Source organism: Pleurodeles waltl, chromosome 6 (genome assembly GCF_031143425.1).
Source record: "Pleurodeles waltl isolate 20211129_DDA chromosome 6, aPleWal1.hap1.20221129, whole genome shotgun sequence".
Classification (NCBI taxonomy): Eukaryota; Metazoa; Chordata; class Amphibia; order Caudata; family Salamandridae; genus Pleurodeles; species Pleurodeles waltl.
Window position 1 is genome coordinate 416,553,734 of NC_090445.1, and position 16,214 is coordinate 416,569,947.

The window sequence follows — 16,214 nt, forward strand, 5'->3', positions numbered from 1 at the left end:
GGGATTCAACACAAACCACTTTGTGCACCAATTTGACGTCACTGCACATGTGAGATAGCAGAGAACAATCATGTTATTGTTGTCAGGAACAACCGATGTGCAGAAGAAGGGTCAAAGGGTAATGTCTCATTTCAGTGTTGTTCTTAAGTACTACCGGGTCTGAGATTAGAAGGGACCTGGCTCAAGTAAAGTCCTGCTGAAGAGCAATCACTGTTGTCTATGTGAGATGTCCAATTTAATAATTTTTCCGGTGTGAGGTGGGGGAATTGGTTTATTGTACAATTGTGTTCGAGGGCAGTCACTATAAAGATGATCTCAGAGGACATTGTTTAAATTTCGCCTGCACAGCGATTGCAAAGTCTCTTGTGTTTAAAAAAAACAAAATCTTAAAAGGGGTTTGGGGCTCGCTAATTACTTAACTATACTTACCATTGGCTAACTCCCAGATGGATTTCAAGTCACTCTTGTTTCCTTGCTTCTTATTGGTCAGTGTCTCTTCCTCACACCCGTCAAATTACTTCACAGCTATGTGTAATGCACACTTAAACCCTTGGCATAAGAGGTTGGCCATACTGGGAACCAAAAGTAGCCTTGGCAGGTTTATCAGACCAGACCTCATACTGAACATATCCCACGCTGCTCTGCAACATATCTAAAAACCAATGACAAAGCCAATAGATCTTGCATAGGCGAAACCCATTGTTTGTTCAGGCCGCCTTCCTAGATAACGCTCTTCTTGATAGCGAGATAATTGTCCTCTTCCTCTTAGAACTAATAATTATCTTCCACCAGGTCAAATTCATATGTCAGAACCACTGCTTCTTCATTCCAAAAGTGTTAACTGAATTCCATTTGGATGAGGAACATGTCTTTTTGTCTTTTCACACCCTCACACTGCCTTCAGCATTCATATTGCATGCTAAACAGCCCAGTGAGGAAGGATAAAGAAAGTGGTAAGAACACAGACTTTGGTCTGTGTATATCAAATCAAATTAGCTTTATTCGATTTTTTGAAATCACAAAAGCACACATACAAGACAATAAAATAATATTTAAAAAGAAAACAACAGGTATCATACAGCTAAAATCTCAAATCTACCTCTCAGTCATTGTTAAAATGTATTAACTTCCTATGTATAAAAATGGCCCATAAAAATTTAGAGATGATATCACAGATATATATGGTTGGCAGAGACTGTAAAAACATAAGGGGGTCGACATTCCACCAAGTCCATAGATCTCAATAAGGACAGAAAAAATGTCTATCTTGTCAAGTTATACAGTGGATAGAATAAAACTGTATGAAAAGTTCTTTGCTCAGTAACCTTGTTGCACTGGCATTTAGCCACAGGCCTCGACCAATTATTTGTGGTTGGAGAGCTCACCAAATGGTGAAAGAGGTCTAGCCTAAACCTGGTTAAAACAAATCTATGCTGTTCATTGCTCACCTCCTTTAGATATAGTTGCCTGCCGAATGAGGTTAGGATCAACGGATTTTTAACAACACTTGGCTTAAGCAGTTCGGCAGATAGGCTTAGTCCTTCTATGCCTGACAAACACTCTTTTTTCAGGGGTTTTCTTGTAACAGCTCGTAGAGTTTCTGGTTTATGATAATAATCTTGATGCCCCAGATCACTCATACATTTTTTTACATATCCTAACCATTGTACTCTTCCTGCATGGGAGGACCTAAGACAGTACCCTATAATCTCTTGGTTCAGCTTGGTGTACTCTGAAGTCCATATCTTGTGCCATAGAAGGATCGGTTGTATATTAACTAGGTATAAAATGTGCGGGACCCCTAGTTCGGAATGACATACCTGTGATGGACTACTCTGTGGGAGTGAAGGAAGAAACTTCAAGAAGGCATTCTCTGTCAACTGTAGGGAGTCATGGTTTACGTGCCCCCATAAGCCTGCCCATACAGGGCTGTTGACAAACATTTGCCTTGTGTACTGTTAGTATCTCTCTAGGGGGTTTCTTTCCAACCTTGCACACAAAATTGCGCGGGCAGTAACAGTTTTCTGAAAGTGTAGCCCTCTAGTTCTAGTTGCCATCCACCATGTCCCTTTTGAATCGAACATGATCCACAGTAGGAGAAGGATGTTACATAGTCATTTCTAGTGTCTTTTATCATGGGGCTGGATGTTTTCGGTATCACATTCCTACACCTCATGTCAGAAGTATTACTTTTGTTAACTAATAAGCCCAGTCCCTCCATATAGGACACAAAGCGCGTTAGTAACTATTGCAGTGTGAGAGGAGTTTGTGCCATAAGAACAGCGTCATCAGCATACAGTAGGGCAGTAATGGGCCGGGAACCTATTTGGGGAAGGTTGTTACAGTCAGCAGACAGTACATTACCCAGACTATTAATGTATAAGGAGAAAAGGAAGGGTGTCACAACTCAACCCTGCCTTACTCCCCTCTCTATGCTAAATGGTTGGGTACATTCGCCCAATAAACCATGTCGCACTCTGGGCCTGCACTTAAAATGTGTTTGCCTGAGAAATTGTACAATCGGTGGATCCACCTCCATATTCCTCATAATATTCCATAGTTTACTATGGATTATGCAATCAACTGCAACTGTAAAGTCAACAAAGGCCAAGTACAGTCTCCCTTCTTTGATGGTGGAACATTTCTCTGTCAACATGCATAAGTTCAGGCCCTGCTTCACGGTCCCCTACTCCCTCCTGGAACCCATACTGTAAGTCTAATAGCACGTTCTTCTCCTGGGCCCATTCTTGCAATCTGTTCAAGATAACACGACCTGCCACTTTCGCATTGAATCTAGGAGAGAGATAGGATGGTCACAGGTAGGGTTATGTCTGTCTCCCTTTTTAAAAAGTGGCACAATAATTGATTCCCTCCAAGACCTCAATAGGCCAACTTGACAACATGCATTCACAATTTGAGTACGCAGTGGCCCCCAGTGGGTCGTGCTGGCTTTAAACAGATCTACAGGGATGAAATCTGGACCCGGTGCCTTGCTGGATTTACTTGCGTTCAGGACAGTAATGACCTCTTTCAGCGTAAATGCAAGCTAGATTGGGAAGTTAATGGAGGAAAGAAGGTCGCTGCAGACGTTGCATCTTCTGTCCAGCTTAACCTATTAGTTGGATTAGAATAAATGGTTGAGAAGTGGGAGATCCAATTTCCCTCGCTAATGGCCATTTCAAGGCGTAGTCCGGTGTCTGACTGGAGACAGGGCGAATTAATTACCCACCACAAAGCCCTGTATACATCCGCAGATTAGCCTTCTTCGGAACTTTTGTGATCAATATTTGACCAACGCAAGGTATACCCGTTAAGCCTATTAATGTCCATGTCACCCACAGTGCAATATTTGGGAAGTGGCGATTCGGGTAAGGAATCCCTTGATGCCACATCCAAATCTATATCAGTGGGTAGTGGTCACTGCATGCAATTGTATGGGTGATAAAGTTTCCAATCCTTGTGGCGTGTCTGTTTGTGATCAGTATATAGTGCATCAAGGAGTTTTCTTCCTTGACCATTGAATGTGGTTGCAAATGAGATAGGAGGGCAGCAGATCTCGTTTCAGAATGCAAATTTAGTACTAAATATATGCTCATTCAATTGCTCCCCAAGGATGGAGTGTGTAAAATGTGAGTGCCCAGCATTCCCCCCTTCACTTACACCACAGATCTTCTCTGAACCCCTAGTACATACTTCAGTATTGAAGTCTCCTCCCCATAGGAGTATGAAATCCTTGTATTTCCTGTTCCTGAGAGCGTTGACATCCCTTTTTAATAGGAGCAAGGCTATTTTTACCTCAGCTTTCAGGATGTTATTGTAAAAGTTGATTAATGCCAGGAAACATGTGGCTGAGATTTCAACGACAATCTGATGGTAGGGATGAGGTGCCAGCATAGTTACTCTAGATGCCCTCAGGGTATTAGATACATAGGTACAGATTCCCCCCCCTTTGCTCTCCCTGAGTTAGATGGTACAGGTGGAGTATGATAGGTTCCAAAGCCATTTAGGTGGATTAAGTTTACTGCCCATGTTTCTTGAACACAGACTACAGTAGAGCTATTAACAAAGTTACACCAGTCTGCTATTACCACTTTAGACAGTAGGCCTGCCACATTCCAGAATACTATCCTTATCTTCCCCTCAGGAACAGTATTTTCACAATAGGCCAGTTGGTCCTGAGTGGGTCGGTGGAGTCTGTCCAAGAGGGGGGAGAGGGTATTTTTAGAGTCAGCAGTGAAATAAACAGCCATACCCAGGATAGTTATATCCTTTGGGTGGAGTAATAGGTCAACAGGAGTTTCAGGTGGCACTCCGAGTCAGTCGTTCTCATTTAAGACGGAGAGGTTGGCTGCTGGATAGTTGGTAAACCTGGTCCCATGACAAGGGGAAACCTGGGATACTTAAACTGAATACAGGAGTACCCTGGCGCGCTTGTTCTTGCATCTAGGGCCACAAGATTATCGACCAAGCTCCTGTCTCTAAGTGTCAGCTCGATCATATCATACTATGTGTCCGGGTCTGGCCTTTTAAGTGCACCGATTATGTCCTCATGTAATATGGAATAACAGCCCCTCACATGGTTGATCCAATGGATCACATTGTTTCTAACAGAGCCTCTCCCTTCCCTTTGGACAGATAGATGTAATTTAGGGACATTAACCATTAAGACAGTGTTGTTAGAGTTGGACCGGTTGGCAACAAACTGTCTAACACGATTGGTCTAGAAAGTTGGTGGTGAGGTCTTGGTTTTTCGCCCAGGTTTAGACTATTATGTGTGGGACACTGACAAGGATTCTCAATCCTGCCGCCTTTTGGAAGGTAGCCAGCACGGGGCACCAGACTGGCAGTAACAGGGGAACGGGTGCAATTAGAGTTCTTATTACCAGAGATCAGAGGCAGTTTGGGCAATCGTGTTGGGGGACCTGGGAGATTAAGCGAGGGACTGCGGTTGCGATCCATATTGGATGTCGCCTCTACAGATGCTAACTGTTTAACCATTGCAATTAAAGTATTGACCATGGATTTAAGCTCAGACATCTCATTCTTTAGATCGTGTATACAAGAGATGAACTGAGCATTAGGTAAGTCTGGATTTACGTTTGTGTCTACTGTGTCTACTATCTGACTCATCAGGGCACATAGGTCAGGATCATAACGTAGGCTTGATTAATCATGTAGATGGCTGAATCGATTGGTGAATTGAAGAGCATCGCTATCAGCAGGTGTTAGCTCATTTGCTGATGCTTATGGAATGTGAATAATAGCGTTTCTCTCTTCTCCATGCCCTGTAGGAACTAGAACCTCTGTCCTGCATTTTTTGAACATGTCTGGGATTTCTGATGGCCTTCCCTATGCCTAACTGGGGAGCATTCGCCCCGGATACCTTTGGAGGCTCTAACCGGGGAGGAACTTAAGATGTTGTTACAATCAACCAGGAGATTTTCAATCCTATCCATTACACAGTTGCTTACTGCATGCTTCTGTCTTTTGTGTTTTTTCATGTGTGCCACCCCAGCCCCACCCTCGGTCGCTTTACTTTTGCCCATCACAAATGGTTTAACAAACAGGTGGTCCCTTAAAGGTGAGATAAGTCAATGGAGCTGCCCACAGTGGCTACAATAATACAAATGCACCAACAAAGCCTACTTGTTAATAGATGTTAGGGAGGTGGCGCAGCCCAGCCTCCTTCGGACTCTGACGGGCGTGGACGGGCCCACCATTGGCCTGGGCTGTGCCCGGGAGTGCCCCCTACGCTTCCCGCCTCTGCGGTGTGCCCCCTCGCGCTTTATAGCGCTCGTTGGAATGGCAATTGGGAGCAGGTGATGCAGAAAATGGCCGCCTCTGTGGGTCGCAAAGCAGTCTGGGATATGTAGTCCCTCTTTTCAAAAGTTAGCGCTTACCGCACTGCAATGTGCCCTCTCGTGCTTTATATCGCTCGTTGGAATGGCAAGTGGGAGCAGGTGATGTAGAAAATGGCTTCCTCCTGGGGCCACAAAGCAGTCCGGGATATGTAGTCCCTCTTGTCAAAAGTTAGCGCTTTGGTCTGTGTATAATGAAACTTTGAAACTGCTAATTTCCTCTACCCATAACAGTTTAACTTTATCTCTAAGATGCTATGCAAGTTGTACTTTTAAAACTGCTGTTTTCTTCTACCCAAGACTGTTTAAATTTCTGTTTTTCCCTTTTACTGTGCTAAGTCTTTTAGAAGGCCAACCCCGCCAAATCCCCTTTTATAGCAAGATAAAAAGGCAAAACACACCCTTAAGCCTAGCCAGAGCATGTTTAACAGACTTCTTGATCTGTTTTGTAGTTTAAATTGTATTTTGAAAGTTTGCCTAGGAGGCATTATTGTCTAGAAAAAGTGATTCGGTTAAGTGTGTGGAAAGCAGTATTTTTATTTGCTTTAGATTTGGACCTTACTTGCAGGGTTGAACAGGAACTACAAAGCCTGTCTGTATCAAAGGATATTATGATATCAGGAGCACTCTCTACCCCCCTGCACACCAGTTTGTGCTTTACTGATTGGTCCTCAAGCTTATAAGGAGCCCTCCCCTCACACCTGCACAAACCATAGGTTTATGGAGGGTACTGCAAAACGGACACCTCCATTTGTAGCCCTGGCTTCTCTGAGCCAGTGAGCAAAAACTAAGAAAGTGGCAAGAACACAGACTTTGTGCTGTGTATTTTGAAACTTTAAAACTGCTGTTTTCATCTATTTGTGACTGTTGAAATGTATCTCTTGGTTTCTGTTTCCTCTACTTGTGACTGTTGAAATGTATCTCTTGGTTTCTGTACAATTTGTACTTTTAAAACTACTGTTTTGTTCTACCCACGACTGTGTAGATTTCTCTCCAGGTTTTCCCTTATACTGTGCTAAGGGCTCTAGAATGAACCCCTTACCCCCACCCCCCTGTTTTTTAACAAACACAGCACAAACCCACATTATACATAACTTTAATCCCTTCAAACATATTCCTGTTCATACAAAACACCAGCTCTACTATTGGCTTACTCTTAACAAACCCCTTTCCATCAACACCAAACCTATGCCCAACCCTCTCATATATCGCCAATAACACCCTCCTCATCTTTCTACTAAAAAAACTCAACACAACAATCCTTACACTTCACCCCACCACACATACTATCTATTCCTACTACCAAATCTAACACAAACACTCATAACCCTCTGTCCATCCCCTCTCTCACACCACATACACTCTCCTCCAATCCACATCATCACTTACTTTACCGCTCAACTCCTACTTACCAACAATACCTTACATTCAAATCCTTCACAGAAATTCATTACATCAATATCTCATCTCGCTACTCCACAAAAACAAAACATAATACACACACCAGCAGATCAAAACCTCACTCACACACAACTTCATACTGTATTGCATCCCAAAATAGAAGCAAACACCCATTCCCACCCTCATGACTGTACAAATAGTACCCTTCCTAAACCAGCTTCCCAAATCTTCTATCTTCACCAACACCTACCACAAACACCCCGACACAACACTCAGTCACCTGTCTCTCATTGATTGCACAATTTAGAGCCTTAAAACATGACCCACATGCTCCACCACCACCTCAACCAACACACCTTCCACCCTAACCAGACACAAACAAAATAAACAACATGCCTCTCTTCATACCTTAGCGAGAACATGTTTATTATCCAAGACTACTCTACAAAAACATCACAGCTCACCAACTCACTCTCAACCACCATCTCCACCACCTAGACATGCAGACTCAACAAAATGCCTTCTGAGTCTGCAGGACAAAGATTATGATACAAACAACATTATTGCTATCTTTATACTATTATTATCAACACTAATAATACACCTGCTACAAGCTCAAAGAGTACTACTCATTCTTCTAGCAAACAAAGTCCATAACACAATCTGTAGAATGCCTACTAATACATACTCTGTCACTCTATAAATACAAGCACCACATATGCCACCTACTCACTGAAACACAACCTGACTTACTCTTTATAACTGAATCATGGTTGGAAGATAACATGGCTCCAGTGTTGCATACAACTATTTCCTCTGGATATCAAATGGTCACACAAAATTGCATAGGCAAACAAGGAGGTGGACTAACTGTTATATTCAAGGAAACAATAAATCTAACCAAAGCTGACGACATTTCCATACAAGGTTGTGAGGCTCACATGATCAGATGCAACCCTACAACAACTTGCTCCTGTAACTTCCTCCTTCTTTACAGATGTGACCTAGCAATGCAACATTCCCAGACACATTTTTAGACACAGTTTCAAACCTTAAGATACTACACTCCAACCTATGCATCCTTGGTGACCTAAAATATAGTTTGAAAAATCTAATATGCTACATCCAAGAACTATCAGCAGTGGCCTAAACACACTGAATCTGCATCAGATCATCCACAAACCCCCACACATCACTAGACACATCCAGATGTCATCTTTTCGAATCCAAAACTAGTTAACATTCATAGAATTAATCCTGTCACACGGTCAGACCACAATCTAGTAGCTTTCCAACACAAAATACCACAAATCAACATACCTAAGGCCACAAAACATGCATCCATCTATCGACCGTGGAACAAACTCAATTTGGCATACTTAGAAACACAACGTACTTCCAATACAGATCTAGACAGAATAAATTCTGTTCCAAAACTTTGTGAGTGGCTCCAGGAAGCATTTGATATCATAACACCACTAAGAACAAGACAGGACAAAAGAAAGCAAGCACCTCGGAGGAATGCAGAACTAAAAAAGATAAAACAACAAATTTCTAAGTTCAAAACAAATAGTAACCAAGACAAACTTCACTTACACAAACTTTCCACTATATAGAAGTCAAAAATAAAAAAAGCTAAAAAAAAGATTCGATTTAGGCTGAATTAAAAATGCTTAATGTGCAAATAAAGAATTTTATAAAATTCTCACTGAATTTAATAAACCTAAATGCACCGAAGGAACTTATCCCATGACTAAAAAATGTATTAACAAACAGCCAAATCATTACACACTTAAAGCAGACATTTTGGATTCCTATTTAAAACGTAGGAAAATACCAGCAACAACGCTTTCAGACAGTCCTCTCCAAGGTTAGGCTAACCCAGCCTCTGCATTCCTTCAAATAACTATCACAAAGTGAATTTATGTATCTGATCAAAACAAGCAGGCCAGCCAGTTGCCCTTCTGAACTTGCCCACCACAAATCTTCAAGAACATTCTTTGGACTACCTTGCTCCCACAGCAGTGAGAAAAATGCTAATTCTTCTACTACAGGAATCTTTCCAGAAGACTTAAATAGGGCATTCATTCACCCATCATTAAAGAAAACAAACCTGGACTCGCTTGACCCAAACAACTACAGACCGATTACAAATGGACTTTTCCTGGGCAAACTCATAGAGAGAGCAGCATTCACCCAGATGTCACAATTTATTGACGATACCTCCATCCTTTTCGACTTCCAAACAGGATTCCATCCAGAAAGAGGCAAAGAATCTGCCATTATTGCCATCTGGGATGACCTGAAAATTATAGTGAACTGTAATGAGGTCGCTGCACTACTTCTCTTGGACCTTTCAGCAGCCTTCAGCACAGTTAATCCAAATACTCTAAGAAGCCAGCATAGAGGGGGACTCCTCTCGACCGGATCACATCCTACCTTCAAAACATGACAAATGTCATCCATACCTCCCTTTCTCATCCAAACCATACTTTGCAAAAGCCGGGGTCCCTCAAGGCTCTATCATCTCACCCATGCTTTTCAACATATACTTGAAGTTATTACTTGCAGTGATCAATGAGTTTCAGCTCACATGCTAGAACTGTGCAGATGACATACAAATACTTCTTAAACTGGAAAGCCCCAGTGACATTGGAAACTCAAAAATCTTCAGTTGCCTCAGAGCCATTGATCAGTGGATGACATGGATCCACCTGAAATTAAGTGCTTCCAAAACTGAAATACACACATGTGGCAAATGGAAAAATTATGACCCACTCTGCGTGTGGCCTGATGATCTAGAACCACCTCCTAAAGTATCAAAGGATGTAAGCAACCTTGGAATTACCATGGACTCAAAGTGGACAAGTTAGCAATATCAAGCTTCATTACTATGAAAGCTCTGCAATACATCTTCTCCCGCCTAGGATTTCCACACAAAGTCCAAGCTACTGTCTCTCTTGTATTGTCTAAACTTGATTACTCCAATGGCCTCTACGAGGGATAATCTTAATCAACTATGAAAAAACTTCAATTAATACAAAACTCTGCTGCCAGGCTACTTCAAAATGTAAAGCCAAAAGCCCACATCTACTCTCCCTTGAGGGCCCTACATTGGTTACCGGTTGCCAGAAGATCCACCTTCAAGATGCTTTGTATCACCCACATAGCACTATATGGAACAGGACCACTTTTCATTAGGAATACAATTACTAAATGCATAAAACAAAGCAACCTCTGCTCAAGATTAGCACCTCGCCTCAAAACCCCAGCATACAAGAACAAAATATGGGTGATACTTCTTTCTCTGTACAAGCAGCCAAACTATAGAATTTATTACTACAAATAGAAGAGCCACAGATAACTTTCTTCTCTTCAGAAGACTACTCAAGAGTTGGCTCTTTCCTCCATGACCACCACATTCAAACACAAATGTACAGCTTATGCCTGTGCATGTAAACATGTATGATTATATGTATGTATTTAGATATGTGTGTTTCTTTGTACAAACATATATCCTACTTATTGGGTAAACATATATAGAATATAGATATACTTTAGGTCTGCTTAACAAATGCATATATTAGTTACTAACTATATATATATATATATATATATATATATGTATATGCTTATGGGTCTCTGTTTATTTCATTTACCTATCACAATATGTAAACATCATCATAACAATTGCATCTATAAGTGCTTCCTTATTGAGATATTGAGGAAAACATACATATGAAATAAATAAATATTAAAAAATATATATAAAAATACACAAACTAGCTTTACGTACAGCAACGCCTAAAAGTTTGAATTTCTAACTATCTTTCCATAATTCACATCTAGAACTTTATACAATGCAATTTTGCATCTATTTACCGTTTTCCTTATACATGTATACTCTTGCTATGTAGTAATGCACCTATATATTTAGCAATTTACACCTACTCTAGAAAGAAAAAAAAACAACTCCCTCCAATGTACTTCTCTGTCACATCCTATACCTCTCTCAATATATTCACTAACTCTACTCTCTGACTCCTCCCAAACCTCATTCTACTACTATGATTTCCCTAAAACTCTTTTCTGACTATTCCTTCTTCTAACTCTCCTTGACTCACCCCAAATCTCATTCTACTATTGTGATCTCCCATATAACCGCTTCTAGACTCTTCCCTTCTCTATCGCTCCTTGACTTACCCCAAACCTCATCTCACTAAAATGATCTTGCAAAAAACACTATCTAGACTCTTCCCTCCTTTATCTCTCCTTTATCCTATTCAATAAAACTAACAGACTCAAATGTCCACTGCTCAATTTAACAATTTATATTTCCTTAAACTAATCCACCACTAATCCCTTGGGTTCCGCAGGAGCGTGCTACTCGCCAAAAAGCGCTTCAATTCCTTTAAAAGGTGTAGTAAGCACGATATAAATACAATTACAATAATATTAATGTTCCACTCTCAATTTCCATCTGAACAGAATCAGGAATCTGGTTTCCTCTGATCAGATTTTTGCTACAAAATTGCATGGATGCAGGCAAGCCCAGTTACAAAACAGCATTTGCCAGACGGATCATCTCCTGATTCCCACATTTTTTTAATCATAATGAATGCTCCTTACTTTGAATCCTGTGTACTTTCCACAAAAGCTCCATTCCAAGGCAGGCCCATGCACTCCATTTAACACTGATTTTCAGGAAAGAAAGGGAGATACAATTACTGTGCAATGGGTCGATTGTTCAGCCAATGCCAGAGTAAAAGACTTAGGGCTACCGTAAAATTCAATGTCACATGGAAGCTAAACAGCCAGTCCAGTGTTTTAGCACCTGATCTCTCACCCACCCATGCCCTCTATGATGCTTTCTGTGTGCTGGATTACTCTGTACCATCTGGGTTGCACCCGGACCCTCAGCGTTATTTCCCACACCTTCGTTTGAAAAAAATAATTGCTTTTCTACTACTTTTTTATTACTTTTTTCATTCACCAATCAGATCAGTGAACAAAAAGAAAACAAAAAAATCCGGAGTCATTTTGAAGGCGTGTGCATATATGGTGACGCATGAGCTTGACTACAAAAATTATGCAGCCATATCATAGCACTTTTTTAGTTTTTCTTTAGTCAAACTGAAAGCACTGGGGATGCTGTACAGCAGCGCTAAAAGCATCGGCAAAGACAGTTGTCCCCAAAGGCGCAACCTTGCTACTTTGCCAGTGCTTGTTTACGCTAAGAACTCAGTAGTAACGCTGTTTTATTTTTACTAAGCTCGCCTTCAGTAGTTTTATTATATTTATTACAAAGGGCAGCCCCTCTTAAAAATCTGCGTAGGGTGCTTCAAGGAAAGACTTTCAGTAGTTTGAATTACTCGTTGCACCCTAAAATCTGCAACTCGCTGATCACGTGACGCTCCATAACAGCCACACGATGCACATAGTACAATCTTTTATTTACAGTGATATAAAAGGGTACACAGCCTCAGTAGCAAGAACAATAGAAAACAACACATTATAAACAAAAATCCCGGAGGAAGGTAGTTTGAAGAAGAATAAAGACAATACCATCTTAAACCTGATTTAATTTCCCCTGCCCATTCCCCATAACAGTCTTGTAGTTTCAACTGCCTGATTAGAGTAGCGAAAGTGACTCTGTGTTGCTCTGTCTCTTCCACCCTTTGTGTGGCGGCCCAGCACCAGAGATGAAACAGCGTAAAAGAAGCCTTAATGGATGTGCGGCTTTGAGCTGGTTTTCAATAGCTGAGTGGACTGGGCCCCGATTTATGGAAAAAGCATGGCCTCCAGAGTTAACAAATGACTGAGTGAAAAAAAGTTAATGACGTGTAGAAAGGTGTATTTCACTCTTCCCCATATCGCAAGCATTCTTCCCACGCAGCAAACAAATATAATGTATTATTATGTTAGAGAATAATATATCACCATGTAACAATAAGTAAATCTCGTATTTGTCCACAGTGTGGTGGTGTAGGGATCACGCTGTACGTGACAGCTAAATGTAGCACCTAACGATTCAATCTGATGAAACGTCTGCTCAAGACGCTTGGCTACACACATGTAACTCGCATTAACATTCGAACATGTCACACAGACTTTACCCCAGGAGCATTGAACAGCGCAGCACCAAAGCAATCTAGTTGGCAACCTGATACCACCACAACAGTGCAGTGTATTCCTCAGCAGCTATAAGAGAACATAGCCCACATGAAACCTCCTATACATACTGTGTTTTACCTCTATGTAGTTGGCTAAGTGATAATGCCCCAGCAGTACAATAAGTTATAGATACACACAATGTGCACAATAAACAGTAGGACGCTTTAGGCCGCTCAGTCACATCCTCACACACACACACAACATGGCACCATAGCCATCTATTGGGAAAATAAGCCTTGTTGCCCCAGCAATACAGCCCAACACCAATTTCTAGATAACAGGTATTTGCTCATTCTCGTTAAAAAAGGACATCAAAGTCCTACAGCTCGCGCAGACAAAGTCAATCACCTCAGGCCTCCAACCGGAAGTGGTTCTTAGTTTAAACCAATGAGTTAACATTCCATAGTCAGAGACTCTTGACAAAATTACACTTTATCAAAATGAGAGTGGTCAACAAGAAACCCCAGAACCGTGCGTCATGATTACCCCATACTGCTGCAAGTGGCATGATGCCATGCAAACACCAGAAATGTGCCAAACAAATGCTAGTAACATAACGCAGCAAACAGTGAATGAGTCTCTTGGATGGGAGCACCAGATTACTGTGGGCTGTCCTTACCTGAAACACCACCGATTAATAGGAGGAGGAGCTGAAATGCCATCATGTGCAACTCTGCAGCGCGAATTTGAGAAATGAATTGTCAGTTGCTTCCTCTATCGTGTTTTGTGATTCCATCTCTATTTAGAGGAAGTGGTAAGAGCTCTTGATTAGGCATTTCTTTAGCTCGTTTCGCTGTAAAAGGATTCTGTGGAATTGGCACTGTAGGTTACTCAGACAGGCAGCCGATGCATAATAGGAAGTCTCGCTGAGATATTTCCTAACCTGGAACTCTGGACAGCAAAGAGTGTTCCATTTAGGCATGCACTGCCCAACTCCATCCACAGGTCACGAGGACACGGTGAGCGGGCAGGATGAGATTCTGAAGTCACCACGATGTTGGCACAAATATTTGGGTAGTGTTACCTCTTTGCATTGTGAGTATGTTGGCTAATCCTTGGCACTGTCGTCATTCCCTCCATGAGTGAGGTTCTCTCCTTTGGGAATTGTATCAGTGCTGCTTTATCAGGCTCAGTGAGACCTCAGGCCATGAGGGGGATACTTGTGCCAGCAGATCCCTCAGTGCTTCCTGCATCCACCCCTGTATCCCACATATGTGCACATAACGCAGAGCCCACGGTTGTGTGTGCGCTGTTCCATATGAGACTAGTGTAGAGAAACACAGCAACACATACCTGCAATTTTCCAGCAACAATTTGTATGTGATGCAATCAATGCCCCTAATGGATGACCCATGAGTTTGATCAGTTTTTAAAAAAACGAGTACTACTGACATGAATGACAGTTGTTTAAAAATAGGTTACAATTTCTTTTTGAACTTTCAATTTTTCAAGCAGCAAGAAGCACATAATGCTATTCAGTGATAATTGTGTTTTTACAGTGTAAACCTACTATTTCTAATTATAATTATTTTGTATCCCAAACTTCGAATTATGCAAAATTGTTACCGACAACATATCAGACAGATAATAGATATACATATTTAAAAAAAAGCACAACAAAACATAGTACACAATAGGAAAACAAACACAAATCCAGAAAAGACCAATTGTACATCTATACTGTTACTATTTTTATCTTTTTTTCTACCACATATAGGGGGTCATTATGAACACGGCGGGAAACCCCGCTGTGTTCATGCTGGCGGTCTTTTCACAGACCGCCAGCCCCCTTAACACCCCGCCAGACGTATAATATACATTCTGCTGGGCCGGCGGGCGGAAACAGTGTTTCCGCCCGTCGGCCCAGCAGAATTCAGGGTCGGGACATTGCAGACGTCACTGCCGCTGTGCGGCGGGTACAGCAGCACCCGTAGCGCAGATCACTGCCCGTAAATCGGGAAGTGACCTGCGCAATCGGGCACTGCACGGGGGCCCATGCACTCCCCATGCCAAGTGCGTGGGCAGAGCAGGGGCCCCAAGGGGGGCCACCGAGCATCCCTTCCATCAGCGTTCCCTGCCAGGGAAAGGCTGGAGGAACAAGGGTTCTTTATCCACAGGGCAGCGCTGCTTGTAGCGCTACCCTGTCGGATAAAGTATTCCGCCATTGTCAGGCTGCCTGTCGGCAGTAGCCTGGCGGTCGTAGCCCTCCCTTGTTCAGAATATGGCAGGTCTGAACCGCCATGTTCATAATGACGGCCATAATCACCAAATCTTCAAGGCAACTTAATCTCACATTGGTCATGAAGCACCCTCCATTGTACTTCCTCACCCCCAAGATCGCTCTGTACTCTTTCACTCTACAACCCCTTAACCTCTTTAATCTCTTCACTGCCAGACTTTTTACCCCTCAGGTGCCAGGCCTTTTTTTGGCTATTTGGGGCAGTTCGCACTTAGGCCCTCATAACTTTTTGTCCACATAAGCTACCCATGCCAAATTTGTGTCCTTTTTTTCCAATATTCTAGGGATTCTAGAGGTAACCAGAGTTTGTGGGTTCCCCTGAAGGAGACCAATAAATTAGCCAAAATACAGCAAACATTTTGTTTTAAAAAATGAAATGGGAACAAAAGTGCTGCAGAAGAAAGCTTGTGTTTTTTCCCCTGAAAATGGCATCAACAAAGGGTTCCCAGCTTTCAGGAACAGGCAGACTTGAACCAGAAAACCATATTTTTCAACACAATTTTGGCATTTTACTGGGGCACACCCCATTTTTACTATTTTTT

General features: G+C 41.9%; 1 protein-coding gene across 3 annotated transcripts in view; it reads right to left on the bottom strand.

Moving 5' to 3' along the window:
* Positions 1-14,179, bottom strand: part of LOC138301948 (trem-like transcript 4 protein) — a 219,034-nt gene extending 204,855 nt beyond the window's left edge. For 2 of the 3 annotated variants that reach the window (XM_069242392.1, XM_069242393.1), the window contains exon 1: positions 14,053-14,179. In XM_069242392.1, the coding sequence (XP_069098493.1) occupies positions 14,053-14,098 (46 nt within the window). In that variant the 5' untranslated portion in view covers positions 14,099-14,179. Of the gene's footprint in view, positions 1-11,888; positions 11,938-14,052 lie in introns of those variants that run through there. The other variant, XM_069242394.1, reaches the window with a different exon arrangement.
* Between the last annotated feature and the right edge of the window lie 2,035 nt (positions 14,180-16,214).